This window comes from Heliangelus exortis, chromosome Z, assembly GCF_036169615.1.
Source record: "Heliangelus exortis chromosome Z, bHelExo1.hap1, whole genome shotgun sequence".
Taxonomy (NCBI): domain Eukaryota; kingdom Metazoa; phylum Chordata; class Aves; order Apodiformes; family Trochilidae; genus Heliangelus; species Heliangelus exortis.
This window is the reverse complement of record NC_092454.1, coordinates 73,744,343-73,771,233: the sequence shown is the minus strand read 5'-3', so window position 1 is coordinate 73,771,233 and position 26,891 is coordinate 73,744,343. Positions and strand designations below refer to the sequence as shown.

General features: G+C 47.0%; 2 protein-coding genes across 4 annotated transcripts; one reads left to right on the top strand and one right to left on the bottom strand.

Moving 5' to 3' along the window:
- The first annotated feature begins 135 nt into the window (after positions 1-135).
- Positions 136-19,601, top strand: DCAF10 (DDB1 and CUL4 associated factor 10). Of its 2 annotated transcripts, none has more exons than XM_071731807.1 (7): positions 136-580; positions 4,978-5,091; positions 9,502-9,699; positions 10,131-10,330; positions 10,878-10,988; positions 12,147-12,292; positions 14,558-19,601. In XM_071731807.1, the coding sequence occupies exons 1-7, from the start codon at positions 276-278 to the stop codon at positions 14,900-14,902; spliced, it is 1,419 nt and encodes a 472-aa protein (XP_071587908.1). In that variant the 5' UTR covers positions 136-275; the 3' UTR covers positions 14,903-19,601. The 2 variants fall into 2 exon arrangements, with proteins under 2 accessions (XP_071587908.1, XP_071587907.1); XM_071731806.1 differs by having other exon boundaries at positions 14,534-19,601.
- A 994-nt stretch (positions 19,602-20,595) lies between these two features.
- On the bottom strand, positions 20,596-26,706 carry SLC25A51 (solute carrier family 25 member 51). Of its 2 annotated transcripts, none has more exons than XM_071731813.1 (3): positions 26,581-26,706; positions 25,941-26,229; positions 20,596-23,262 (listed from the first exon to the last, which is right to left on the bottom strand). In XM_071731813.1, the coding sequence occupies exons 2-3, from the start codon at positions 25,941-25,943 to the stop codon at positions 22,351-22,353; spliced, it is 915 nt and encodes a 304-aa protein (XP_071587914.1). In that variant the 5' UTR covers positions 25,944-26,229; positions 26,581-26,706; the 3' UTR covers positions 20,596-22,350. The 2 variants fall into 2 exon arrangements, with proteins under 2 accessions (XP_071587914.1, XP_071587913.1); XM_071731812.1 differs by having other exon boundaries at positions 26,093-26,229.
- Positions 26,707-26,891: the final 185 nt, after the last annotated feature.

Sequence of the window (26,891 nt, the reverse complement as noted above, 5' to 3'; positions counted from 1 at the left end):
TGCTTCCCTCTGCCCGGATTTGGAGCCGAGCTCCGGGGCGAGGCGGGGAGGTGGGACGGGGCGGGCTCAGCCCGCAGAGGTGCTCTTGGCCGGCCGCGCTGTAGCTGCACCCCAGCTGTGAGCTGTGTCCCCGGCAGTGCGGGAGCGGAGTCCGGGGTGGGGAGTCGAGGGTGCGGGCCAGCCGCGGTCCCGCCCCCGCGGTGACGGGAGGTGCGGCGCAGGCGCGGAGCGGTGCGGGGGCGGCCCGGCCCGGCGGTGCCCGCAGCCGGCGGGCCATGAGCGCAAAGGGTGAGCCCCCCCAGGCGGGGACCGGCAAAGGCGGCGGCGGTCCGGTGGCCCCGGGGCCCGGCTCTCCCGCCTCCATGGAGCCGGCGCCCACCTCCCCACGGGCGGTGCCGGGGGGCGGCCTGTTCGGATGGCTGCGCGGGCGCGGCCTGGGCCGCAGTGCTGCCGTGGACCCGGCGCGGGACACGTTCCGCGCCATGACCGGGCTGTACGGCTCTATCCAGCCCGCCGACTCCGTGTACCTCAGCACCCGCACGCACGGCGCCGTCTTCAACCTGGAGTACTCTCCTGACGGGTAGGACCCCGCGCTCCCCGGGCCGGCAGAGCCCAGCCCACCCTGCCCGACCTGACCCGACCCGACCCGCAGCGCCCGGGTCGGCTGCAGCGGCCGCGGCCGGAGCCCCCCCCTGAACGCGAGGCAGCGCTGGCGACCCCCGGTGCCCGCCCGGGGTCATCATTGCGGGTGCTCCCCGGGCGCTGCGGTGGCTCCGCCGACGGAGCTGCCCGGGACCTGGCGCTGTTCGGCGGCTGCACCGCGCGTCCCGCCCCGCTCCGGTGGGCCCGGGGCCAGCACCCGGACGGTTCGGTTCGGTGCGGGAGGGCAGTCAGGGCTGGCCAAGACGGGGAGCGCTCCACAACGCTTGGCCGCGTCTCCCCTGCGGCGTATCCTGACGGGGAAGCGGGCGGTAAACTGAGGCAGGAGGCGGAGTGCGTTGCAGGGGACGCGTTTCTGTCAGTGCAGAAGCGTCCGTGGTCTGAGGTGCGGCAGCAGGGCTCTCGTTCCTTTGGTGACCCGTGGGTCGGTGCGAGGTGTGAGGGCAGCGGTGTCCTGCGGAGGGGCGGTGTGACAGCCGGGACATGAGCAGCCGGCAGGGAGACTCGCTGAGGGCCGAAGAAAGAAACGCCAGCTGGAAGCAGAGGGACCTTGGATCTGCACGTGTACGTCTCACAGTGTGCTGGTGTGTCAGCTTTTCTGTGCAGGAAGACGGAGAATCACAGAGTTGTTGAGCCTGGAAAAGACCTCTGAGATCATCAAGTCATCAAGACCGTGCAAGCTAGAGTGGTCTCAACAGTGTTTCTAGTTTGGGGTCTTTGTTACCCTTGGTGGCTAGCCAGCTTTTCTGTTTTTAGTGCATTTTCATCAGAAGAGAGTTCTGGTTTCCAAGAATATCTGAACTAATGGTGATCTTGCCATAGTTGTGCTGTAGCCATCTTTCATTCCTTATTTATTCCTCATTTTTTTAAGAGGACAAGTTAAGCTCTAGAAACTTAAAAAAGCCATTCTCAGGTGGCTGTTGCTGGACAACAGTTCCCATTGTAGATCCAGGGGCTACCCCACAGTCACAGGTCTCTAAGGTCCTGAGGCAGGGGGTCCTCTCTGCCACACACAGTGTGATGCAGTTGGGTGGGATCACTCTGCTGGCTTATTCACAGGAACTGAACTAGAAAAATACCATGTGGACTTTCTGTACCAGTGTGGAAAGCATCAGCCACAGCAGCATTACACCTGGGCTGTCATTTAGATGATTGTACAAGTTTTGGACAAAAGCCATAGTTCTGTGTTCTGCCCACATCACTTGCCTGATGATCGCAATGGTGCACGGCAAGCTAAACTGGGGACCAGCTAGACCTCTCCAAAAAATGGACTCAGCAAAAAGATTCTTGTGCCAAAGGGTATGTCCTTGGATGCAGAAATTATGACCACAGCACTGGAACACAGTTGCCTTGTTACCAAATTATAGAATAATTTGGGCTGGAAGGGACCTCTCAGGGTCATCCAGTCCAATCCCCTGCAGTATCAGGGACACCCTCATTAGATCAGATTGCTCAGAGCCTCCTCAAGCCTCACCTTGAACATCTCTAGGGATGAGGCCTCAACCACCTCCCTGGGCAGTGCCATTGTTTCACCACCCTCATGCTGAAGAACTTGTTCCTAAATCTACGGTAATTTAAAACCATTGCCACCTGTCCTGTCACTCCAGGCCTTAGCAAGGAGTCCCTCTCCAGCCTTCTGTAGCCCTTTCAGATACTGGAAGGTAACTATGAGGTCTCCCCAGAGCCTTCTGTTTTGCACTGGGCAGAGGTGTTGCAGTGTTGGGGGAGCACAGAGGTTCAATCGAAACATGAAGAACTTCCTTACTGTAAGAGTAACAGAGCACTGGACCAGGCTGCCCAGAGAGGTGTCTCCATGTCTGGAGACATTCAGAACTTGCCTGGACACCATCCTGTGCTCTGCTTCCTCCACTTGAATCTGTCCTGGCAGAGGGGTTGGACTAGATGATCTCTAGAAGTCCCTTCCGACCCCTAACATTCTCTGATTAATTTACAAATGTCTGAGCTTTCCTGGAGGTCTGCCTCACTAATGTAGCAGGCCAGACTTTGCTATCACATGACTGTGATCAGACATTTTCAACAGATGTGAACCCAGTAAACACCAGTGCCCTGAATCACAGAATTGTCACAGTTGGAAAGGACCTCCAAGATCACTGAGTCTAACCGTCAACCCAGAAAAACCCACCATGCCCACTAGAACGTAGCCTTGAGTGCCTCATTTACACTGTGTTTAAATAACTGCAGGGATGGTGACTGTCATGGTTCATTTGAGAGAAGAGCCCAGCACCCACCTCTCTACAGCCTCCTTTCAGAGCTGTAGAGAGCAATGAGGTATCCTCTCAGCCTCCTCTTCTCCACACTAAACATTCCCAATTCCCTCAGCCTCTCCTTGTAGGACTTGCTCTCCAGACCCTTCACCAACTTGGTTGCCCTTCTCTGTACTTGCTGAGAGGCTGGGGCAGAGCTGGGCAGCTTGCCCAGGGTTCAGGCAGTCAATGTTTTGTGCTCCTCTTGGGACCCCTGTGAACCTTGTGGTCTCATTTGCAAATAAAATGTATCCTGGACGAGCTTTTTTTTTTTTTTTTTTTTTTCCCCCTTTCCCCTGCATGAAAAGGGATGAAAAGGGTTTTTTTTAGGGAGATTATGTCCTTGAAGTGTTAGTTCCTGGAAGTTCTGGTTTTGGCAAGTGAATTGGGTGGTGCAGTATGATGCTGGATGTTGCTCCAGACTATAAGGTGTCCTCAGAGTAGCAATGGTAGTGTGGTTTAATGTCTGCTGTGATACTGCTCTCAAAACACAAGGGGTACAATTTTAGGCAGCTGCCAGCACCTTTCTTCTTCTGCCTTTGCCCCTTGATAACAACACCCTGCTGCATGTAGAAAACAAATGTTTAGTTCTCTTTTGCCAGAGGACTCTTTTTCTTTGTAGTTTACTGCATCAGATATCTGCTAGCAATCCCCTGAATTCCTGCTATTTGAAAAAGTAAAACTTTTAAATCTACGCTTTATAATACAAGCTTTTAGTGGAGAAAAAAAAAGTCTCTGTTGCAGAAGGGCTGGATATTTTAAATAAACCTTTGACCCAGTCTTATTTCTTCCTTGAACACTTACTGCTTGATGCTGCCCTGGTGCAGGAGAGCGCATCAGTCAGCAGAGCTGCGTCAGAGGCTAGGCTGCTGGGGAAGGGTGCCATCCTCTAGAATTGGCCTGAAATTTATGCTCCTCCAGACACAGCCTGACTGTCATCTTTGTGCTGCTCTTGGGCGGGTGCCAAACTAAATAGCCATGTAAGCCAGCACTGGGGAAGGAGGTGAGGAGCTGGAGGAGGTGGTGGTTGCTGGCCACCTGTGCTGAAGCAGTGGTGGTGCTGGGGTGGCATCTGCAGAGGTCCTGGGGAAGAGTTGTAGCTGAGCAGGGAGGGACATGAGAAGGGTGGCTGCTATGTGTTACCTCTTTCCAGTGCGGCCAGAGTGCCCAGGGTGGCTGCTTCCCTGGGAGCAGAGTGCCCCAGGGATGTGGGCTGTGCTGCCCTTCCCACTGCAGCCTCCACCAACCTCTGCGACATGAAGGGCTTCTCAGGTCATTGTCAGACATGCTCAAAAGCAAAGTCTTTCAGGATGCCCTGAAAAGTGTTGCCAGTGAATGGGCACAGGGGGTTATTGGCATGGATACAGTCATGTGGGAAATCTGCAGGAGAATTTCAGAGTGGATGCCTTTCCACTTACTCCTGGGTGCCATTGTATTTTTTTTTTTCCTTCCTGCAATATTAAACAGATATCCCCACAAGAACAAAGCAGTGAGTTTCATGTAGGTCCTGATCCTTAATTTTTTCCAGACAGGAAGCACTGAGTTCATGCTTTGTACTGCAGTGATGGGCCTAATTACTGTCAATAATGGCAAAAAAACCTGTGACTGGTGTGAATGCCCTTAACTGATGTAAATGATGCCATCAGTGGACCTATGAAGGACATAGCTGTTATAAAACAACCACCTTGCATGTTAAAAGTAAATTAAAATATCTTGTAGCCAATCCATCAAAATCACCAGCTGTGCATTAATTATGTTATCAGCCAAGCAGAAGAGTTGTGGTCCCTCAAAAAGGGGTTAGAGAAGTAAACTTCTCTAGAATAAAAAAACATCCTATTTTCTTGTGTTTTGTTTTGGGGTTTTTTTGAATAAGCATCTGCAACAAGGCAACAAAAATAGAAACACTGCTGCAGATGCTGTGCAGGGAGAAGAGAAAGCCAAGCTAAGTAATGCTGAAGCTGTGTTTCCATGAGGACAGGGAACAGAGGTTAGCTGGATATGTCATTTCTTTTACTGAATACAAATGTTTCTGCTTTCCTTTACTCCCCTGCAGGTCGGTGTTGACTGTGGCTTGTGAACAGACTGAAGTACTGCTTTTTGACCCGATATCTTCAAAGCACATCAAAACTCTGTCTGAAGCTCATGAAGACTGTGTAAATAATATCAGGTAGGTCAGAAGGAATAAAGACCTCACGCTTTCTAAGACCCTAGATGCTTCTCATGACAGAGTGGTAAGTTTGTGTTACTTGATGTCCTGTGAAGGGTGGGTTTTGTGAAGTGATCAGGCTGCATTTTGGTGTCACTGTTTTTATTCTTGGGTACTGGAGGTGCGGAAAGGCTGCAAAGAGGAAGAGGAGGAATCTGAAGGTGATGTTGGTACATAGTGCTGGGCTAGTGGCCTGGTTGATGGAGGAGCTCTCCATCTGTGGGAGGGTGACAGTGCTAAGGTGCCATCACCTGTTTTAACTGGCCTTGAGAATGCTCTGAAGGAACGTGCTGAATCAGAGCGTGGCAAGCAGCATGTGATTTATACTTGAAGTTCCAGTCTGAGACTGTAGCAAGATAATTGTGTGAGTAGGGCTGGTATTTTGAATTGTAGGAGTTACTGCTATCGTTGCATAGCAAGTTCCAAACGAAGGTTGCTTTAAGGGCAGGTGTGATATAGAAGAGCTGGGAGAGTGAAATGGCTTCCACAATTCAACTTGCACTCAGTCTTCATCATTTAAATCCTTGGCTGGTTTCTTGGGATGAAGAGGGAAACATCAAGCACAGGAACCTAAATCACCAGTATTTTTGTTATGTAATGCTTTTCCTTTTAAAGTCTATAATTTTTGCCTGTTTGGGTCTGATGATGAGCTTTCACACATGAACTTAAGACAGTTTTTAACCTTGTAGACAATATTGTAGCCTCTCTTGACTCACAGTCTCAAAGCAAAATGAAACCCAAACCCAAAACAACCTCAAAAGCCAAAAGCAAACCAAGAAAACTTAAGAAGCAATCTAAGCATTTCCCTTCAACAGAGCTGAATAAAACGTGGGTTGCCGATGTTTTTACACTTCAGTCAGATAAACTGGTGTTCATAGGCTGCCTGTCCTCTCTAGAAGGGACTGTTTTCACATTGGTTGGATGTCTTTCAGAAAAGCTGAAGTAAAGCCTGTAGCTAGCTGAGACAAATAGAAAAGGAGATGTTGAGAACATCCTTTTCCTGTGCTGAGAGACAGCTTTTAACATGTCTTGTGTACCAGTGCTTGTCCTTTGAACATGCTTGGATCTTAGCTAAAGCTAGGTGAGAAGTAAAGCGATGTTATCGGAAGGCAAAGACAAGCCAGATTTATTTTGGTTTCTGTAAATCCCTAATTCAGTATCTGATCCTTACATTCAAACTGCTCTTGCTTGGTTTCAAGTGAGTTAGCTTGATCAGTTTTATGAAGTGCATTCTGTTTCAGGCTCCTTGACGTGTTGGCTGTCTGTTGCTGTCAGCTGTGCTGGTCTTGAAAATTTATCTCATTCCTTGGTTCAGAAGAGCACCAAAACCTTCTCTCACTCTCTAACTGCAAGCATCTCCTGTCTTTCCACTTCAGCTGTCTGTGAAGCTTTACAATCTGCTCTTGGTCTTTAAATGTATTTTCTCTGCATAGTTTGATTTACGGACATGTACCAGTACTACCTGCAAGCAGTTTAACTCTCAGATCTACTGTTAGTCTCCAGACTAAGGTCCTTCGTAGTAACTTTTGTGCTTTCCTTTGAAATGCTTCTTAAAGCTTTGTTTTGTCAGGTAGCAATGTCTTTTTCTGTTTTCCTTCATGTCCCTGTTTGTTTGAAAATTAGTTACAGGGAACTGAACTATATCCTATAATACATGGTTAAGACAGCATTACCTGTAGTAATTTCTGCTCAATGAGCAGGACTCCAGGCACTGTAATTCTACAGAAATTTCTTGTAGTTAGCAGCAAAGATAAAAGCTGTCACTGCTGTGTTCCATTCAGATGCCTCAGAGGTGTGTATGGATAGAGTAGTGTGTGGTGGTCCTCTCAGCTGCCAGGGATTTGTGTGTAGTCATCTGCAGCAGGTGGCTTTTTCCACCTGAATTTGGTCAGGTTTTGAACTCTCTGGTGGCCCTGTGGCACAAATGTGTTTCAAGGAGTATTTCATTGTGTTTTTAAAACTTGGTACCCTAGTTTGAGGCCCTCTGCTGTTGATTTTTTTGTTTCTTTATTTTTTCTTAAGTAGCAAGACAACAGTTAAACTTTATTTACTTTCTCAGTGCTGGTCAATTTTATATGCCTGAGTTATATGCACCTTCAATTAGCTCTTTTTCAAGTGATTCCTAGGATACTTGGTCATTCCTTGTATGAAAGCTGTGAAGTACTATTTGCATCCCCCTGTCTATTTCTTCTGAAACCCATTTGTGGTTAGTGCAGCAGGGTTGTCTGTCACATCCACCATAAAGGCAAATGATGGCTTTATTTGTGCAACAGATGTACTCTTGTTTAACTTCTGCCCTAAAAATCTGAAATATTGGATTCTTCCCTTTGCTGCTGGTAGTTTTTCATTGGGGTTGTTGCTGTTTTGACATGATGCAGCCTGATCCTAAGTCTAAAAGGTGAAATGCTGTTTTTTGGGGTAACTTGATCACATGTCTCTGTGGAGGTAGTTCTAGCCTTAGTGTTCATGTGCAGATACTTCTTATGATTTTCAGATAGGCACTGTATTCCCTTGAACCTCACATATGGTTGTTTCCCCTCAAATGCCTTCATCAGGCATGAACTGTAAACATGAAACAGTGTGCTTTGCCCTTCTCAAATAAGGGCTTGCATAAATTAAAGTGTGATAAACTTTGATCTGTGTACTGCAAACTAAAGTGTCTTATCCAGTGATTTTCATAGTGAACAAGTTAACTTGACTAAGCAGACTTCCATAGTCTTGTCTTCACTTGGTGTTTCTGAAAAACCTTGCCTATGGTGCAGTAATCTCTAGACTCAATTTATTCAATTTAATAGCTTTGTGTGTCTTTTTAGTGCTGATTCAAGTCCTTTCCTTCTGTCCACTGGAGTGTTTTTACATCAAATATTGTTCTGTAATCACTTGAAAGAGGTCAATGTGCCTCATACCACTTCAGACAGGAGTGATACATACATTGAATATTGGCTGAAGACCAGAGGTAACCCTGATCAAGAATTACCACCTGAACAGACTAAATACTTAACCTTAGCCTAAATACTTAACCACAGTGCAGTAATCCAACTAGGATGACCCACATTCTTCTACACTTTTCTATCATCTCCCAGTGTGACATTAGTGACATCTGTTAAGAAAGCTGCCAAGTGTAGTACATGCACTGTGCATGAGATATAAATTCACATAAAATATAAATATATACTTTGTGAAATACAGAGCAGGCAGATTGCTGCTCCTGCAGTATTTTTAGCTAAACAGGATTTCATATTATATTGTGGTTCAGACTCAAATCCTCAAATGCACATCTGTGTTGAAGGAATCCATAAATTTGGGTAAACAGCACCACTTGTGCAGGTGCTACTCTCGAAGATTTGGAAATCTCATCCTGAAGAGTGCTCTGTGCTTGCACTGTCAAACACCTACTCGCTTTTGTGTGTTTGGAAAGCCCAGCCTAGTGTGCCTGCTTCATGGTCTGTGCTACGCAGGGAACAGATGTGGGGGCAAAAGCCTCTTGCTTTTTGACAGAGACTGTTGAGACTGTGCAGGTGGCACAAAACCTTTGGTGCAGGAGATCTGTGCAGCTCTGCAGCTGCAGCCAGCAGTGCTCCCGGGGCACCATGGAGCTGGAGGGGCTCCAGAGCAAAAGATGGGCAAAGGTGGAATGGAGTTCAGGGTCGAGGGAAATGTGCAAACAGTGGCAGTGCTCAGATGTGCTTGTTCCCAAGATAGCAGTGTCATGCCTAGTGTGAGCTATGTGGTTTGTAAAGCAGGATAGTAACTGCATGGTTAATCCCTTGGGTTCAGCCTCAGAGCAGCACAGACTGTGACATGCTCAGTGCAGACCTGTGGTGTGCCTCAGGTGTCCCTGCAGAGCTGTCACCCCCTCACAGAGTGACAGGAGGTCTGGTTGGAAGGGGCCTCTGGAGATCCATCACCTGTAGTAGCCTCCTTGTAAGAGCAGGGCTTGGGGCTGCCTTGCCCCTGCTGAGCCAGTGCTAAGCCTCAGTCTGGTGAGTCTGGAGCTGAGTGTTGTCCAGATGGGTGACTGATTTACTTAGCAGAGAGATTCCCTGTGAGCATTTGTTCCACTGGTGCTTTGGTGGTTGTGCAAGCTTTACATGACTCATTAAAAGAAATAAAATTTAAAAAGACAAAAACCCGGGTCTGCTCCTGTGGTTTACTCGTTTGCTGCTACAGATACACTACTTGTTCATATCCCAGCAGTACTGTTTTTTAATGAAACTGCTACTGGGAAATACTTTGCTGCATGTTGATTTTTTCTGTGTGTGTGTGTGTGTGGCCACTCCGTTTATTTCTATGCTATCTTAAATTCCCGCTGAAGAGTACTTAAATTAGGAAAGGCAGTAAGCAGCCATGGTGTGTCTGTCCCATTTCCAGGTTCCTGGATAATCGGCTATTTGCGACTTGTTCTGATGACACCACAATAGCACTTTGGGATTTGAGAAAGCTGAACTCAAAAGTGTGCACTTTGCATGGTCACACCAGCTGGGTTAAGAACATTGAGTACGATACCAATACCAGATTGCTTGTAACATCAGGGTTTGATGGAAATGTGATCATCTGGGACACAAACAGGTACGTGACTGTGCTCGTGGTGTCATTTCTAGAACACAAAAGGACAGGGTTCTTCTGCGAAGAATGGAAAACCTGCTTCCTGGAATGGTGCTATAGTGTGTTCTTAATCCTGTGACTGGTTTATAGCTGTTATCAAGAACTTGCATCATCTTTATGTGGTAATAGTCCAATAGCTAAAAAGAGCTTTTATTGCTGCTGTGCCCAAAGGTAGTTCTTCCTTTCTGAAAAAAGTGTCATCATTGGTGTCTCACAGTATGAAAATGTGACTTCTGCCATTTTGTTTGAACCCGATTTAAATAATATAAAGACAGTACTTGACAAAATGTTTGGATGACAGAGGCTTCTTAGCACATCTTAGACTTGTCTGGACATTATTAGGGATCTGTGTTGAACTACCTGCAGCCGTTTGTTGTGCTTTCTTTGCTGTCCAGGTGCACAGAGGATGGATGTCCACACAAGAAATTTTTTCACACCCGTTTTCTTATGCGAATGAGGCTGACACCTGACTGTTCCAAAATGCTGATCTCAACCTCCTCTGGATATCTTCTGATTTTGCATGACCTTGACCTAAACAAATCGTTAGAAGTTGGCAGCTACCCAATTTTAAGAGCTAGGAGGACTACAAGTTCAGGTGAACGCCTGTGGAAAAGTCTGGCAGCTTCTGCATTAGAGGTGTTTTATGGGGCTGGCTGGGTCTCTTGCTTTATTTATCTGCCATCCTTGGACCTGTAAGAAAAGAAACAGCTCATGTTGGGTGGGCCAACTGCCACCACATGAGTGGTGTGGTTGATGTTGACAGCAGACCTGGAGCTCCAAAATGTCACTGCTGGCTTCCTCCTGCTTTGTGATAGTAATGGAGAAAAAATACTGGCAGAAACGTGGCCGTGTGGGGTGTCAGAATGTAAAGGGAGAAGCCTGGGGAAAAATTAATGCCCTAGTAGAGACCCTGCACAAGGAAGAAGGAATGTAGTTTGCCTCACTGCCAGCAGAGTTTCTTGTGCTGGCAGTGGCACCAACAGAATGGTCCTTTTAGACTCTAAACAGAGCTTAGATTTGTGTTTTCTTAACAAGATGCCTTGCCCTTTATTCAGCCTTTCTAAGGAGGGTTTAGTGGGTAATGTGCATAGCAAGCAGGCTGTGCTTGGCTGTTGTGTTCACATGGCTGATGCTCTTTGCAGACATAACTTCATCAGGTTCGTCTGGTCCTCGAGCTGTTGGTTCCCCCTGTCACCAGAATGATTCAGGTCCACTGTCTGAGAAACATATGTCACGGTCCTCCCAGCGAGAAGGTAGGGAAAGATTTGAAAATAAAATAAAATAAAATAAAATAAATAATCCTGGACTTCTGACTGTTTCCAGAAAGATGCTGTAGTATGATAGTGAAAAACTGTTTTTGTCACTGTGACTTAAAAGAATTGTGTTGCTATGAGTGCTATTAAACCAACAAAGTCCCATTGCACACCAAAGTTTGGGGATCTAATGACTTGTATTTCAATAAATCTGTTAACAGCAACAAGATCTTTTGTTTTGTATTAGTGAATTATTTTTGTGATGTAGAGGTGCTCCCTTTCCCTGTTTCAACAAAGTTTGTATGAATGACTTTTAGGGGCAAAAAAACTCCAAGCAAAACAGAGCAGAACATAGGTATGTTTTGCTTTTTGTTTTCCTTAATGGTGCCAGCTTCTCTGTGAGGAGTCAGTAATGTATAAAAGGAGTACGTAAACAGGTCTTAAATGTGGGCAGAGTATTTTGTGAAGTTCTGATCACAAGCCAAGTCCTACCTGTCTTTGGAAAACTGACAGACCTGTGACCAGCAGGCTTCTCCTGAAAGCAGGATACACTTCCAGAGAGTCAGCATGAACTTGGCACACTGGTAAATGCTTTGTGAGTCACGTGCAGTTTAAAATACGTATAGCAATCAGTTTTAGCTGCTCGAGGTTCTGAGATCCTCAGACATACCTACAAAAGGAGGAAGCTTATCTGGATGGCAGGGCATGATTTACACATGAAAAGCTTCCTAGGGGTGAGGGGAGAGAAGGGAGGCAGGCTGTATACAGCTGCACAGACTTTGGAAGGAATTTGGAAAAGAAACATCATACAAGTTTGAGAAACAGTAGTTCTTAACCACAAAAGCCAGGCTGTTTTAATGACAAGGAAGAGTGTATGTGTAAAAGTTAGCTCTGACATTGTTGATAAGGTGAGGTCATTGAATGCAGGTCTTAGAAAAAAGTATCAGAAAAGAAGATATTTCAAATCAGGACTGAGTACATGGGTAACAACTTTGGTATTGCCTTGTCTTTTAATTTATCCTTTCATGAAGGTGTGGTCTGTTCTAGCAGTCAGATGCAAGCGTCACTTTTAAACCCAGCTTCAGCCGTAGACTGATGAGAGAGGTGAAGATCCACGTGTGGGCTTCATCGAGATTTATGGTTCCCTTCCCTTTCCAGGTGGATCTCCCAGAAATAGTTTGGAGGTTTTAACACCAGAGGTTCCTGGGGAAAGAGATAGAGGCAATTGCATTACATCACTACAGCTACATCCAAAAGGGTGGGCTACACTTCTTCGGTGCTCAAGTAATACAGATGACCAGGAGGTAAAACAAATAGGTTTGGGGGTTTTTTTTGGTTTTTTTTGGTTTTTTTAATGTGTTGAGTAAGGTATCTTGATCATACAACTGTATTGAAAACTTATTTAGGGGTAAATGTGCAGTTGGGTAAATCAGTTATTTCTGCCTTAAAGTGCATTAATTTTACACCAAGATTATGATTATTTTTTTAAATGGTCTCATACAATTCATATCCTGTGTTCAGTACTAAGGTTGCCCTGCTCTTTCACAGACTACATTTTATAGTTTGTGTCTCTTTTAGAAGTTTTCAAACAGTAGTTGGGCTGCCGAATGTGTGAGCTTGCAAAAGACAGAAATTTAAGGGTTGTTTTGGTGAATGTGGTTTAAGTTGAGCAGAGAAGCTCCTCTGAGTTCCTTAAGTGCCCTTGGAATGTTTTCCATCTCCATTGGTGCTGATGAAAGCTCTCCAGAGGCAGCTCCTGTGCTGCTCAGGAAGGATCTCATGGTGTATCCCTGCACTGGCTTTCAGCTGTCACACCACAGGTCTGCAGGTGAGGAGCTGCAGTCATGTCTGTGTGACAGCACAGTGCCTTGGGCTCAGCTCTCATCCCAAAGTTCTGCACCTGGCATGCTAAGGGGCTGTCAGTGATCTTCCTGGCAGAATCTGTTTCAAGCCTTTACTTGAAGTACTGAATCATAAGCAGCTTGCAGATTTCACTCCCCTAAATACTGCTTTAAAGAAGTAGTGGCATATTTGAAGACCACTGTTGGATGATGCTTCCCTGGATTCTGTTTTTGGTTTATCATGTAGCAGCTGCTCTGTGGTGCAGGGACCATTTTTTAAGGCAAACAAGTAGTGTGTAATGCACTCAGAAATAATGAAAAAACTTCATGAACTGCATAAAAAAAGCAAGATCCTGGAATTTTGCATTTGAAAAAGTAATTTACAGCTTAAGTCATGTTCACTTGAAAGCCTAACCAGAGCCTTCAGTACACCTGGATTCCAGCAGATGGTTCTCTTGCAAACACCTTTTCTGCTGCGGGTTATTTCAAAATTACTGTTGCCGCAGTTGTGCAGACAACTCTGTTCCCAAGACACATAGGTTTAATGTTTGTTTTCCAAAACCACAAAGAATTATTTGAATACTTGAGGGTCATGGTTCAACCCCAGCTGGCAGCTCAGTCCCATGCATCTGTTTGCTCTCTCTCCCCTTATAGGGGTAACAGTAATAATAATCATGTTGACCAATAATCAATAGTTAATTTGATAGCTGTAAATTGGGGTTGGTTTGGGATTGGGTTGGCTTGGGATTTTTGGTGTGGGGGTTGTTTTTAGTTTTTTGTTTGGGGTCTTTTTTTGAGGAAAGACACTCTTTGCAGTGGTGGTCTTTTAACATGTTTAGAGTTCTGAATGGAAGAATAGCAGATTTGTTATAAATTGTAATGCTAGTTCTGTAAACTTTTAATCAAACTGCTATACAATACAGAATTTTTTGAAAGTGCAAATAATGTATTGGGTTATTTGATACTGATAACTGACCTAGTTATTGCTTCCCATAGTCCTAGTGTCTGCCTTGCCATCTTGTATCAGTATTCATTAGTATTCTTCCCTTTGTGTTTATTTCATTGGAATACAAGGAACGGAATGAAGAACACGTATTTTGTGTTGTGGCTGAAACTGAATCAACATGATACAAATTTTATCACAGTGCTGTTTTTGCATTTGGTTTGAGATTATATAATTTCAGATGACATGTTAAAATCCCTCACTTTCTCACAAGTAACAAGCTGGCTATGGAGATGTTCATTATGTTTCTTCAAAAATCTATTTCCCTTTTGTTCCAACTCTTCCCTTTGAAGTCAAGGGCACAAAACGCCAGTGGTCAGTTGTAAATTACAGCAGGCTGAGTTCCACTTTACTGTTGATTTCATTTAAATATTACTAAATTACAGCAGATGCCTGGCCAGAGGATTAGGCTTTGTTCTTTGTTCCAGATAAAGCTAGATTTAAAAGATTTTATTTAGCATCCATTTAATTTAAAAAGCATTTTTGATGATGGACAGCTGTTTTGCCTAGACAGCTCAAAGTGGGGGAGATGCCAAGGAACCAGCTGGTTTTTAGCATTTGGGACCAGGTGCTGGCTGAGGGGTTGATAAGTGGGAGCGTTGGATATTCCTGTGTTATCAGCTCAGCGTACAGCGTGAGGGAATGGTGTTTGCAGTACTTTACTTTTCTTTCAACATTCCTTTCTCTGCCTCTCCTTTTAGTGGACTTGTGTCTATGAATTCCAGGAAGGAGCCCCTGTGCGCCCCGTCTCCCCTCGCTGCTCCCTGCGATTGACTCATTGCATTGAAGAGGCCAATGTGGGCCGGGGCTACATCAAGGAACTTTGCTTCAGTCCCGATGGCCGCATGATTTCATCCCCCCACGGCTTTGGGATCCGCTTGCTGGGCTTCGATGCCCAGTGCAGTGAACTTGTGGACTGTTTACCCAAAGAAGCCAGTCCCCTGAAGGAAATCCGTTCCCTCTATTCTCACAATGACGTGGTACTCACTACCAAGTTTTCTCCAACGCACTGTCAGATTGCCTCGGGGTGCCTTAGCGGACGCGTTTCCCTTTATCAGCCAAAGTTCTAGGCACATCTTGCTATCATCCACAAGACCTTCAGGTGTTTGTGGGTTTTACTTCAGTTTAGTTAGACTGTGTTCTTCATGGAATCTCTACTCCCAGATGAGATCATAGCCACCATGGTCTCTGAACGCAGCCAAGGAAGGAGTTCCCAGCACAGTACGTGTTCACATCCTTCACCCCTGAGTCTGCTCCCCTGCACCTCTTCCAAGCAGACTTCTGCTCCTGCTGATCCTGTGCCATCCAGTCATCGTTCCCATTTCTTTCTACCTTCATACTTGCTGATAATTTCCTTCAATACAGCTTGAAGTGGAGCTACTGGAAACAAACACAGGGGGCAAGGGTGGCAGCTTAGCCAGAACTCGTGCAGCTCACCAAGCCCAGCTCCTCCTGCTCCTCTCCATCTGCTCTGCTGAGCTGCTGCATGGACACTGCTCTGGCCTCTCACTGGAGCTACTACACAGTGACTGTTTGCTAAAATGTTAGTTTTCTATATAACTAACACAATTGGTTACTGCCACAAAAATTCTTTGTTTTAGCTTATGCATTAATTGGGTTGTTTGTGATTGGATAGAAAACTGAATCAGCTTTCCGTAACATTCTGCTGCAGGTAAAGAATTTGGTTTCCTGTGATCGCAGGTATTTATGTTTATTACCAGAAGGAAGAGGTTCTGAAGATATAGCACTGTATCTGGAGATACAGTGTTTCTTCCTCTGAGAAATCCAAAGGAGAAGACTGGTGCAGGGAGACGGGAGTGGAGTGCGAACAGATCCTGCCCTGCATCCCCTTAGAGGGACTCTTGGGGTGGTTCATATCAGGGGCTGCACAGCTTTGATGCCTCACCCCCGGGGTTCTGCTGGGGGCAGTTCTCCACCTCAGTGACATAAACCTTCATCCCATGTTTTAAATCTGACACTGCAAAGTCTTCTGCTGGTGTTAAGGCTGTCTCCCATATGACTGTTCTCCATGCCCGCACCATTGCTGTGAGAGGAATTCACCCAGGATTTGTCTGTAGCATCACCATATAAGCCTTTCTTGACACGTACTGTTAGTTTGGGGATGGATTAACAGCATGCCTGTCTAGTAAGATCAATTTGGACTTAACCAGACTTACTGTCAGATTTGAAAAACATTTAATGTTTACCACGGTATCATGAGTGAAGTATGAATGCCGTTCTATCCCTCCAGGTAATATAGCTAACCTTATAAATGCAGATATTTCAGTATCATCTGTATCAGTTTATAGTATTCTCATCACTTCCCTTTTCCAAGATTTTGGGTTTTTCAGTGTTTCACTAAAGTTTTGCTGACCAATCACACACTCAGTTCATCAGGAAACTTTACCTGAAAAGGACTGTCATATTTTGGTGTTCAGATTTGCTATCTCCTGCTCAATAGAGCTTGCTTTCAAAAAATTGATTCTGATAAAAAAATTTGCAAAATGCTTTTTGGGGGGGGAAAATAATAGATCTGTGAAGAGAAGAGAGATGAGAAAAACCTAAGCCTGATGACCCACTTGTGTAGGTAGCATATTCTGGGTGTTGGTGGAGAAGTCTTTGAAGCTTGAGGCTTCTCTGCACTGTCAGAAAATAAATTTCTGTTTGGAGAATTTGTTTACCAATACAAAGCCTTCAGTACTGGGTATCTGGTAATCCCAGGACTAGTTAATTACTCCTGCACTTGGTTTTCATCATCTCTAGCGACTTGACTGTTAAAGGACTACATTCCAATAGTGGAGTACATGCTGCTGAGAGACTTTCCACTGATAGGTAAGAGTGCTAAACTTTGGTTTCTCATGAGTTTTAACAGATTTGTTTGGTGATGGTGTCTCAGAATATTGTCCCAGCTGGAGGAGTAAGAATAATTTTTTGTTAATATACTAATTTAACTTAAAACTCAAATAAATGCCTGTAGTTTCCTCAGATAGCCCCTTATGGGATGCAGTGTTCCATGGAGTATCAGCTGAGCAGTTCTGTTATTGCTGAAGTTGTTGCCTGTAATTTGAAAGTTGACTGGTGAAGTTATAGCTGAAGATACGCCCTGTTCTCTAAAGCACTGAAGGAACACTTCAAATTCCTTTTGGATACTTTTGGAACCATGTGCAAGAAGCACAATTTGTAAGAATTTTTTCACTTGAAGTCACTTGGCCAAGCAATGAAAAACAGGGCCTACTGAATAAAATACATAATTTTATCTGAGACTAGTGGGAAGGACATCCCTTCACTGGCACCCAGCTCTTTTGGCTCACCTGTAGCAGCTTAAGCGTGACCCTACACCTGGGGCAGTGTGGATTTGCTGCTTTATCAGAGAAATGTCTTGGAGGACTTCCTGGCCTGTGACTGAAAGCAGTGGAAGTGTGCAGACGCCTTGAGGACAGTTGTAGAACACACAGATTTTTATGCAAATAAGGAGCTAAGTGACAAGGAATTCTAAATTGGTCAAGCTGTTTACGGGGATCAGGGGAGAAATTAGTAGCAGTGTGGGGCAAAACTTGTGAGTAGTGTATCACTGGCAGCAGTCCAGCAGAAGTGCCAGGCTTCCTGTTCCTGGAGTATTTTGAAAGGGAATGCAGTGTGAGTGTGTGAACATTTGCACATCTGGACACTTCCCTCCACCCAAGGTTGTGAAGAACCCAGTTCTGCCCCATGCTGGACCATGGCAGCTTTCTCCCTAAGCACTCCCTGCTTCCAGCATCCTGTATTCTTGTTTGTTGTTTTACTAAACATCACTAAAATGACTGGCAGGTAAAAAATTGAAGGAGTATTAAAATCCTGTTCTCACAGGCTTGAACCACGTTAATTTTGGAGGGAAAGAAGCACCTGTGAAATCAAAGCAGTTGTTGGGGCTGTCTGTTCGTTTGTTTTCATAGCTGGGTTTGGTTTTTCCTCTCAGAAATTCCTTGAACTGGTAGATTGCTTGTGACTTTACTTCTCTGCCTGTTCATATGCACTGAGTGTTACTTTTTTAATTCTACCTCATGACGCGCTGTTTTTTCCAAGAGCGTTGTGCTGCAGCATTGGACACTCACTGACTGTTCTGCAGGAGGAACTGCTACCCCCAGGTGACACATGTGACATCTCAGTACTGCACAGCACCAGGCATGGTGGCCTGACCTGGTGAAGGGGTCTGGTGATCCCTTGGTGCTTTTGTAGCTTGTCCAGCAGATGCCTATGACAGTGGATTCTGTCCACCCATGCTGTAGAAACATTAGCTAGCTCTGATTAAATTTGTATTAAGTTTGAATTAGAGTTAGCAGGTGATCCAGGTCATCTGATAACTCCTTTTCAACTTGGGAATTTTCAGTGAAGGTTAATCCATGAAGTTTTATTTTACCTGTGAAGTTCACGTGTAACGCTGCTGGAAACAGCCTTCAGTACTTGTTAACTGGTACCCGCCTCGCGGTTGCATCTTGGTGGACGAAACATCTTCAGCTGTCTTTATGGATAGTGTTACCTTGCCTTACTGTGTTAATGAAGTAATTTTGCTGGTGAGCTTTGGATTATTTCTAGATAGTTAAAAAAAAACAAAAAAACAAAAAAACCCAAAAACAGTTTATCCAACTATTGCATTTTGAAAGGTTACCTCATAACCTTCTAGAGCTATATGGAACTGTTTGAAACAAATACAAGGAAGTGTTTGAAACAGGAGATAAAAGACTGCACTGAACAGCCAAGAATGGCGGTGGGTTATACCACAGATTTCTTTAAAACTGGTTTACTTTTGACCACGGAAGTGTTAGATCACTTGATAAATTTTACAATATTTCTACTGTAGAACTCTCCGTTTGATTGTAAAGCATGCAGTATGTTTTTTTAAGTGCATGGTTTCGTATTCATTAACCTTCTGTAGTAAAAGAATTCCTCCATCCACAGCATGACTGATCAGCAGCAGATGATAAACTGCCTAATTAAGTTCTCTGTAGAATGTCAACATTGAGCAGTGTCTCCAGGAACCAAACTGGTGTTGGAAGTTAGTAATCCTTCTGTAATAGTCCAGTGACTGTATGTTGTGGGAGTAAATGCATTATCTGAGTATTCCATTAGAAGTCGGTCTTTGAATCACTGCAGCACTGTCAGGTGTGTGGGGAGGGGGAGAGGAGCTTTTCATGGGACTACACAGGAGGTTCATGTCTGTGTGCTTTCTTTGTATGAGGTGTGTGTGTGTGTGTGCTTCGGTCTATCTACAGCCACTCGTCAGATGTGAGTAGTTCAGGGAAAAATGTAACCTCCAAACAGAGCTATTGGGGATAGGAGGAAAAGCACAGCGGTACGGACACACACGGACACACACACGCGCTTGTTTGCACTCTGGAGTCTTGGTGAGGAGTTTGATTGCCTACTGCCAGAATTAGAATGTAAACATCAGGTTTTTATGGGGTCTTGGGGGGTGGGGGGACTGGTTGATTTTATGGGGATTTTTCTGTTTGTTTGGTGGTGGTGTGATTTTTTTTGATTTATATATATTTTTTTTTAATTTGGGTAACACTGATGTGAGGAAGGTCCAGATACTGTAAAACATGGGTCTGTTGCTCTATGAAATGTGGACTTTTAGAAAAAAAAATATACACTTGCCAAATGAAAGCTTTCAAAAAGTTTACAAGATTCTAAAAAGTTGGAGTAAACAAAAACAAAACAAAACAAACAAAAAAAAAAAAAAAAAAAAAAAAAAAAAAAAAAAAAAAAAAAAAAAAAAAAAGAAGAAGACAACAGCCCATATTTTTGTCCTGCAGGAAGAAGAAACTTCTGATTTCCTGGCCTTGGTCAAAGGTGCATTTTCTTTAAGCACTAAGTATCTTCAGTCAAGCATAGGATTTTTAATACAACAACAATTTGTGCATGTAGAGTATTTTGAAATACTGAGATTTCATAGTAAAAATTGTAGCCTTTTAATACAGTATAGAAAATATCAGAACTGCTCTGAAAATATTGTACTTACAGCCGTACAGTAACTTACTATTTGTGGACAGTTTCTCTTGCTTGCCTAATAAATTAAACATTTAATAATTCAATGAATTAAAAATCTATTTTAATCTATTTATTTTATAATGAGCTCTGTTCTGTAATGCTCACAGTTTCTTGTCTATTCCCTGAAATTAAGAGGGGATGGGGGGGAAAAAAACCACCCAGTGCTTAGAGCAGCACCAGCTCTGTTGCTGACCCCAGGGCTCTCGGTGCTGCTGTCCCTGCACACTTCCTGGCAGAGCCTGTGGAGTCGGAGTTTTCATTGCCAAAACATCAGTGCTGCCTTACAGTGCTTGCTGTGTGATCGGGAGGGAGCCCTCGGCCCCACAGGTGCTCTCTCAGGTGATGGAATGGTTGATTAATTACACAGAGGGTGTAATTCTCCCACCAGCCCTGACACCCACCTCCTGCTTTCAGAGGTAGGTGGTGGGTTGGTTGGTGGGTTGGCTGGTTGGTTCGTTTGGTTTGTTTGGTTGGTTGGTTGGTTTGGTTTGTTAACAATTGTGACACTACCCCACAGCCTTCTGTTGCAGCATGGCACACCCACTCTCCCCCCACAACAGCTGAACCCTGTTCTCTCAGGACAGACCCATAGTGTCCCCACCCTCCCTGCCTGGCAGGGACAGCCCAGGGCTGTGGTGGCAGTCACCAGTGGTGGGGGGCTCCTGCTGAACCCCAGCCCTCAGTGCTCCAGGCTGCCCCACCTCAAAGCAGCAGATAAAATCTTCCACATTAGAACAGGATGCAATTTTTCTTTTTTTATTCCATCAAGAAGTGATTACAAAAAAACAGACAAAAAAACCAAACAAAAAACAAAACAGTACACTGGTAAAAATCAAGATTCTGCCAGTAACAAACATTCAGTAAACATTTTATTTAATGCAGATAATCACAACATTCAGATACAAGAATACACACGTGTGCCTAGCCTTTTTTGACTGGGAAGGTAGGGAACTACGTTGTTTTCAACACAGATTAGAATCAGTATTTGAGAAGAGTTGTAACAAATGGAAAACTCTTTAAAAAAAAACCAAAAAAGTAATAGCCACTCCATAATGTAGGCAAATACCAATTTCTAAAAGCTTTCCTGCCCCAGAATCATCCCAAATACTTTTATGTACGTGGCTCCATTAAAGTCCCCCAGGAAAATGAAGTGCTTATGGTTAAGACCCTCATCTGGTTTATGGTCACATTTGCCCTTCTGTCCCTGTCTGTAAGGCCCAAAGCCTTGTGCCTGCTAACACCTGAGTCTGCCAGACACACCATATTTCACTCTTCTGTAAGTCTTTTTTCAGTACTCACCCACAGAAGTCTTCCAACATGCCTCCAGACACTCTATCCTACCCACCCAGCTGATTCTAAGAAGGTCACCTTTGGCTGCCCTCTCAGCTGTGCTTCAGACCTCCACTGCAGTGGACAATAACCCAGAAACCTTGTGCTGTCAGTGCTGCTGGACAACTCTGTCAGACAGAGCTGCTCAGAGAACACACCAAGAAAGCAGAACTCCCCCATTTCATGCAGAAGAACCTTGTTGTGATCCACCATTCCACAACCCCAAGGGGACAGAAATAACTTTCAAACGACAAGGTAAGTGCAGGACAGCTGTGCTGGTGAAGCACTCCCACCATGGTGGGAAGCACTGCAAGCACTGCAGGGAGGGCCCAGCTCCTTTCTGGGCCCACAGCTCTGAGCAACAGAAAAAGCAGCAGTGCAACAAAAAAACAAAAAACAACAAGAACAAAAAAAAAAGCAGAACAAACTCCATGTTTGCAAGCAGGTTTCTTAACAAGGAAGGCCACTTTAAAGCTTTAGTACATTTTCCGTTTCATTCCTTCCACGCTTCCCTTTTCCACAGGAAGGCACACACGGACACACGCACACAGACACCCCACTGTGAACCCAGTTCAACACTCAGCCACCACCCTCCTGCTGCTGAACCAACATTCACCTTAAAGCCAAGCACAGAAGCAGCTGGCAGAAGAGTTTGCATGGGCCTAGTTTAAGCTTGAAGCTCTAAACTTCAGTCATCCTCATCTGGATCTGTCCTTCTAGCTTTAAATGATAAAGAGGTACCTAAGACTCTAAAACATCTGAAAATCTGTTTTTTAAACCAAGATGTTGAAGTCTGACAGGCAAGGAAATACATTTTCATCAGCCCCTCCTTAATTTTCATGTTCTACACAGTGGACAGCGGAGCACATTCCAACACGGAGCGTTAACAAATTTAGGGAGTGATAGAGAACAAGCTGCTGGACTAACACAAGTTTGTTTGGCTTGTTGGTTTTGTTTGTTTGTTTTTTTTTCCAAACCCTGTCTTTAGCTCCATATGGGTAAACTCACCTGCCAGCAAATAAATATTTTTTTAAAGTTTGTTTTAATTGCACCATGATTTAGATGCATCACCATACACTCCATAAATATTGAAGGCCGAGAGCAGCAACAGCCCGTGTGCCAGCACCCCCAGCACAGTGCAGCTGAGGGAGGACAGGGGTCTTCAGAGCTTCAGCAGGAACTCGTAGGTGGCATTGATGATGCCCCAGGACAGGACTGAGCGGTGGTAATTCAGGTGGGCTCCTCTGAAGAGGTGCATCAGCTTCCGGTCCCGCTCCAGCCAGATCTTAACAAAGACTTTGGAGAAGGACTGGAACTCACCCCCAATTTGAGCTTGCATGTGAGTTTTTACAACATTCACTGGGAAAAACAAGAACCCCAGCATGGCACCCAGCAGCCCCCCACAGATGAAGTCATTGATCAGATGAGTGCTGTAAGAAGTTGCTTCAGGCAGACACTGCTTGATAGGTCCCCGCAGGCCGAAGAAGAGCGCGTTACTGGGCCCATTTCGGAGCAGAATGGGCACTAATCCCCGGTAATACTCTCTCAGCCCATAGACTTTCAGCACCTTGAAAGCCTGGTAAGTGTTTGTAAATTTATTGTGGTGTTTGTAGTCCTGCAGCAGAGTCTGGACGCGCTCGAAGGGCGTGAGGAGAGCTTCAGTGGTCCCCGCCAGCACTGCCGCCATGCTGCGCGTCACCAGCTCCGGGGCGCTGATGTGGCCGTGGAGCAGGGAGGAGAAATCCTCGTAGAGGCCAAACATGAGAGCCAGGGTGGTGGTTTTCTGCAGCAGGGGGGGCAGGATGCCGCGGTAGAGGTTGCGGAGGCCATCCCTCTGCAGCTGCAGCACAGCATCCTTGGTTCTCAGCCCGTAGAGCTGCTGCCGGAACAGCACCTTCTGGATGGGGAAGGTGACGGCGATGTTGGTGAAGGCAGCGCAGTAGCCACACAGATAATGTTTGCCAGCAGTGGCCAGCAGCTCAGTGCTCAGGTATTCTGTGGGGTTCCTTGGGGCAGAACCTTTCGAATCCATCATCCTGTTTTTCTGACTGCAGTGTGTCTCGGTTCCCCCTCCCTGCACCAAAACACAAAACAGAGCAAAACAGGATGAAGGTGAGCAGAGCTGCAGGGTCGCTTTCTCCACACCAGAGGATCATCCAAGCAGCATCTGGCACCTTGAACTTGAGGAAAGCCCAGAGGATTTGAAGGAGAAAGAAAAAAACTGCCAGGTCTGACAGAGGAGGTTACACTGTTTTCCACTCAAGTCACGGAGACTGGACAAGCAGCAGCTTTCCTGTCTGCACGTTTCCTAAGTTTCTGCATGTTTCACTGCTCAGAAATAAATCGAAAAGGAAATGGAGACATGAACTCCTCCAGTGCTACACTGTACTGACCAGAGGAAGCTCATACGAGTTTTCCTCTCTCCTTATGCCAAGGAATTCAAGCAGTGAAAGGTGTGCTCACACACCAGCATGCACACATCACCAGGACAGAGTGGTTCAGGAAGAAAGAAGTAACAAAGCAAATAAAACACATGCAGCTGCATTACAAATCTTGATCATCCCTCTCCAGCTTTCCCTGTGGCAGAAGACAACAGGTAAATTTAAAGAACAACTGGTCATGATTTAACCTGGGCAGCAACTCAGTCCTACACAGTCCCTCACTCACCTCCCCCTGCCCAATGGGATGAGGAGGAGAATGGGAAGGGCGGGAGTATGGAGGCAGTTGAGGGCTGAGATAAAAACAGTTTAATAATTGAAAAGAAATTTTAAAAAATGCTTTCTAAGGGTAAAAGACCAACAAGGAGTGAGAGGAAAGCCAAGGCCAGACAGACTTTGTGATGGGAAGTGCAACAATCCTTCACCCACAACCCATGCCCAGCCAGGGCCAGAGCACTGCCCCCTCCAGTCCTCCCCCCAGTTTCTCTTGTTTCACAGGATCTGAACCATCCTGTGGGGTTGGGGGGTCAGCTGTGCCCCCTCCTGCTGGCTGCAGGGCAGGGTGAGGAGGAGAACAGCCCCCATGGCACACCCCCTGTGCTGTCTGCAGGTGTTATCACACACCCAGAGCCTCCATCAGTGAGGGCACCTCCAGCCCAGCACACACTGGGGTGTTCTGTACACAGCTGTAACCACAGCTTCCAATCAAACTCACAGGTTGCTCCTCAGACAGTCCTGAACACTTCTGAGAGTTCCAGTTAATTAACCTGCAGCCCCTCTGCAGGAAGCATCTTGCACCCGTGCTTGCTTTCATGTTCTGTTGAGAAGTTTAATAAGACTTTAATGAGCTTGGCTGGGCCTGAGGTCCTGCAGGACACACAGAGAGAGCTCAGCCAAATGAAGCAGGAAAGCACTGAGGCAACCATTACCAGGCACCATGTAACCATCATTCTGAGCAGGATTACTTATTCAGCCTCTATAAAACCATGATTTTGCCACTGATCCCAATCCCAGCTTCCACCACAGGTTGATCTGAGCCAGTAACAACCAAGTGAGGCTGGTGGTTCAGACACTTCAGACACTCCCCACCAGCAGCACCTGTGAGGTTTCAGCCATTTCACAAGGGTGTCTGGGGCTGACAGCCCTGCCTGGCAGCAGGAACTGCTCCTCAGGCTGCAGCCACTGCAGGCTGCCACGTCAGGGGCAGTACAGGAACAGCTCAGGGTGCTCAGAGAACCCTGACAGGCTGTGCTGAACAAGTACTGATTTTTCCAAACAGAAACCGGGTTGGTTTTCCTCTGCATCAATCCTTTAAGGTCTGGCCAGTGGAGATACCATCTGAAGAGTCTACAAAGTGCTTCTGTCAGTATGAGAAGTAACATCAGAGAGACAGGTTCCTATTAGAAGGCTCACACCCCACTGCACACCTGTACCATGTCAGAGCATTTCTCAGGAGCCTGCAGTCCCAAAGCCACCACATCTGCAAGGAGAGCAGGCAGCTCAGCTAACAGGGAATGGGGGAAGGGCCTCACAGGGCAGCACTGCTCAGGAGACAACTCCAAACCCATTGATAAGTGTCACTTGGATGGTGACAGCTGCCTGTGGCCAAAACATGTTTTTCCCTCAAAAGAAACTCATAATAAATAAAATGAAATTAACAGCAGGAGACCTCCAGTGTGCTCCTGCAGGAGCAGCCAGTGCCCCTGCCCAGCAGCAATCCTTACTTCAGGAACTCCTCACACTCCTGAGCACAGCACGTGTCTGTGACACCACCCTTGCTTTCACACTGAACCAGTACCCTGTGCCACACACAGCACCCACTGTGCCCGACATTAGCATAAAAAACCCAAACAGCTCTGAGCAGGGCAAAGAGCCAGGCTGTCAGCACCTCCCCTCAGCCAGCACTGTCCCTCAGGCTCTGTCACCATCTGCTGGCGTGCACCTGAAGTGCCTCTGAAGAACCATTTCAATCCATCTACCTGCCGGAACCAACACGGCTTCCAAAATGCTGCTGTGTGATCGACCGGGTCCGAAGAGACCCACAGACCAAAACTCAGGAGAAAGAATAAAGAAAAAGACGTTTGTAACCCGGCACTGCGTTACAGCTCCGCGTCTGTAAAGCCGGTAAGGGGCTGCAGTGTTTCCCATCCCTCTGACTGATGCAGGACACATGTGCTACCTGGGGAGTCCTCCTAGCCCAACGCAGTTCTGGGTTTCTCTCGGAACCGAACACTCCAGCCGGCAAATCAGACCAACACCACAGACCCCCACCCCTCGCCGTCAGCTACAAGGGCGCTGGCCCCGAGGGCCTAGCCATGTCCTGAGGACAAGCGGGTCCCGGACAACACCTCCGGTTTCTGGGTTCACTGGTTCCTCCGGCCAGTCACACCGGGACCGGACTGCCGAGCCGGGGTTTGCTCGCCCGCGGCCAGCCCCGAGCCGGCCTGCACCCGCTCCCGGACTCACCGCATCCTTGGTGCGGGGGTCCCGCGCTGCAGCCGCTCCGGTGCCGCCGAGGCTTCAGGAGAAGCAGGGCCGCCCAGCCGCCGTGCGGGGATGCTGGGGAGCGATCGCGGACCCTCCGAGACACGGCACCGGCAGACCTGAAAGCAAAGCGGCGAGTCGGAACCGCAGCACAGGCACTGGAGATGGACTGGGCCCGCTGCCCTGCCAGATCGGCCTGCCGGTCCGGGCCTGGAGCGCTGCCCCGCTCCCCGCTCAAGGTCAGTCCGCCGGCGCGGCCCCTCGGGGCACGGGCCGGTGCCTCCGGCTCACTCTGGGCCCCGGCGGAACCGCGCCCACCCCAGCCCCAGGGCGCGCCTGCGCGGCCGCCGCAACAAGCCAGGCCGCGCCCTGCCGGGAGGAGCAGAGCAGGGCAGGGCCGGGCAGGGCCGAGCCGAGCCGAAGGGATCCGAGCCGTGCCGAGCCCCGCCGGGCCCCGCCTGGGGACGCACCTGCGCCCGCTGCCATGTCGGGTGGGTTCGGTTCGGGTCCCCGATGCCTCCGGCTCCGGACCGGTCAGGCCGCACCGCCTCCTCCGCCCGCGCGCCGACGTGTGACGCAACCGCGCCGCCTGACGCAAGGGCTGACGTCATGAGAGGGCGTGAGAGGAGGTCGCAGCCTCGTGCCCGACAGCCAATCAGAGAGCGGTGCGAGGCAGAAGCCCCGCCCCCAGCCCCGCCCGGCGCAGCGGCGCGCGGGTCCGTTTCGCGGGCGGAGGGTCCGGAGGGTCCGGAGGTGGCTGAGGGGGGGCGGTACCGGGGGT

Excerpts from the sequence above, each read along its gene's own strand:
- DCAF10 (XM_071731806.1), top strand. The coding sequence starts at position 276 with ATGAGCGCAAAGGGTGAGCCCCCCCAGGCGGGGACCGGCAAAGGCGGC. Across the intron at positions 9,700-10,130 it reads ATCATCTGGGACACAAACAG|GTGCACAGAGGATGGATGTC; the intron begins GTACGTGACTGT and ends TTTGCTGTCCAG. Across the intron at positions 12,293-14,533 it reads GTAATACAGATGACCAGGAG|TGGACTTGTGTCTATGAATT; the intron begins GTAAAACAAATA and ends CTCTCCTTTTAG.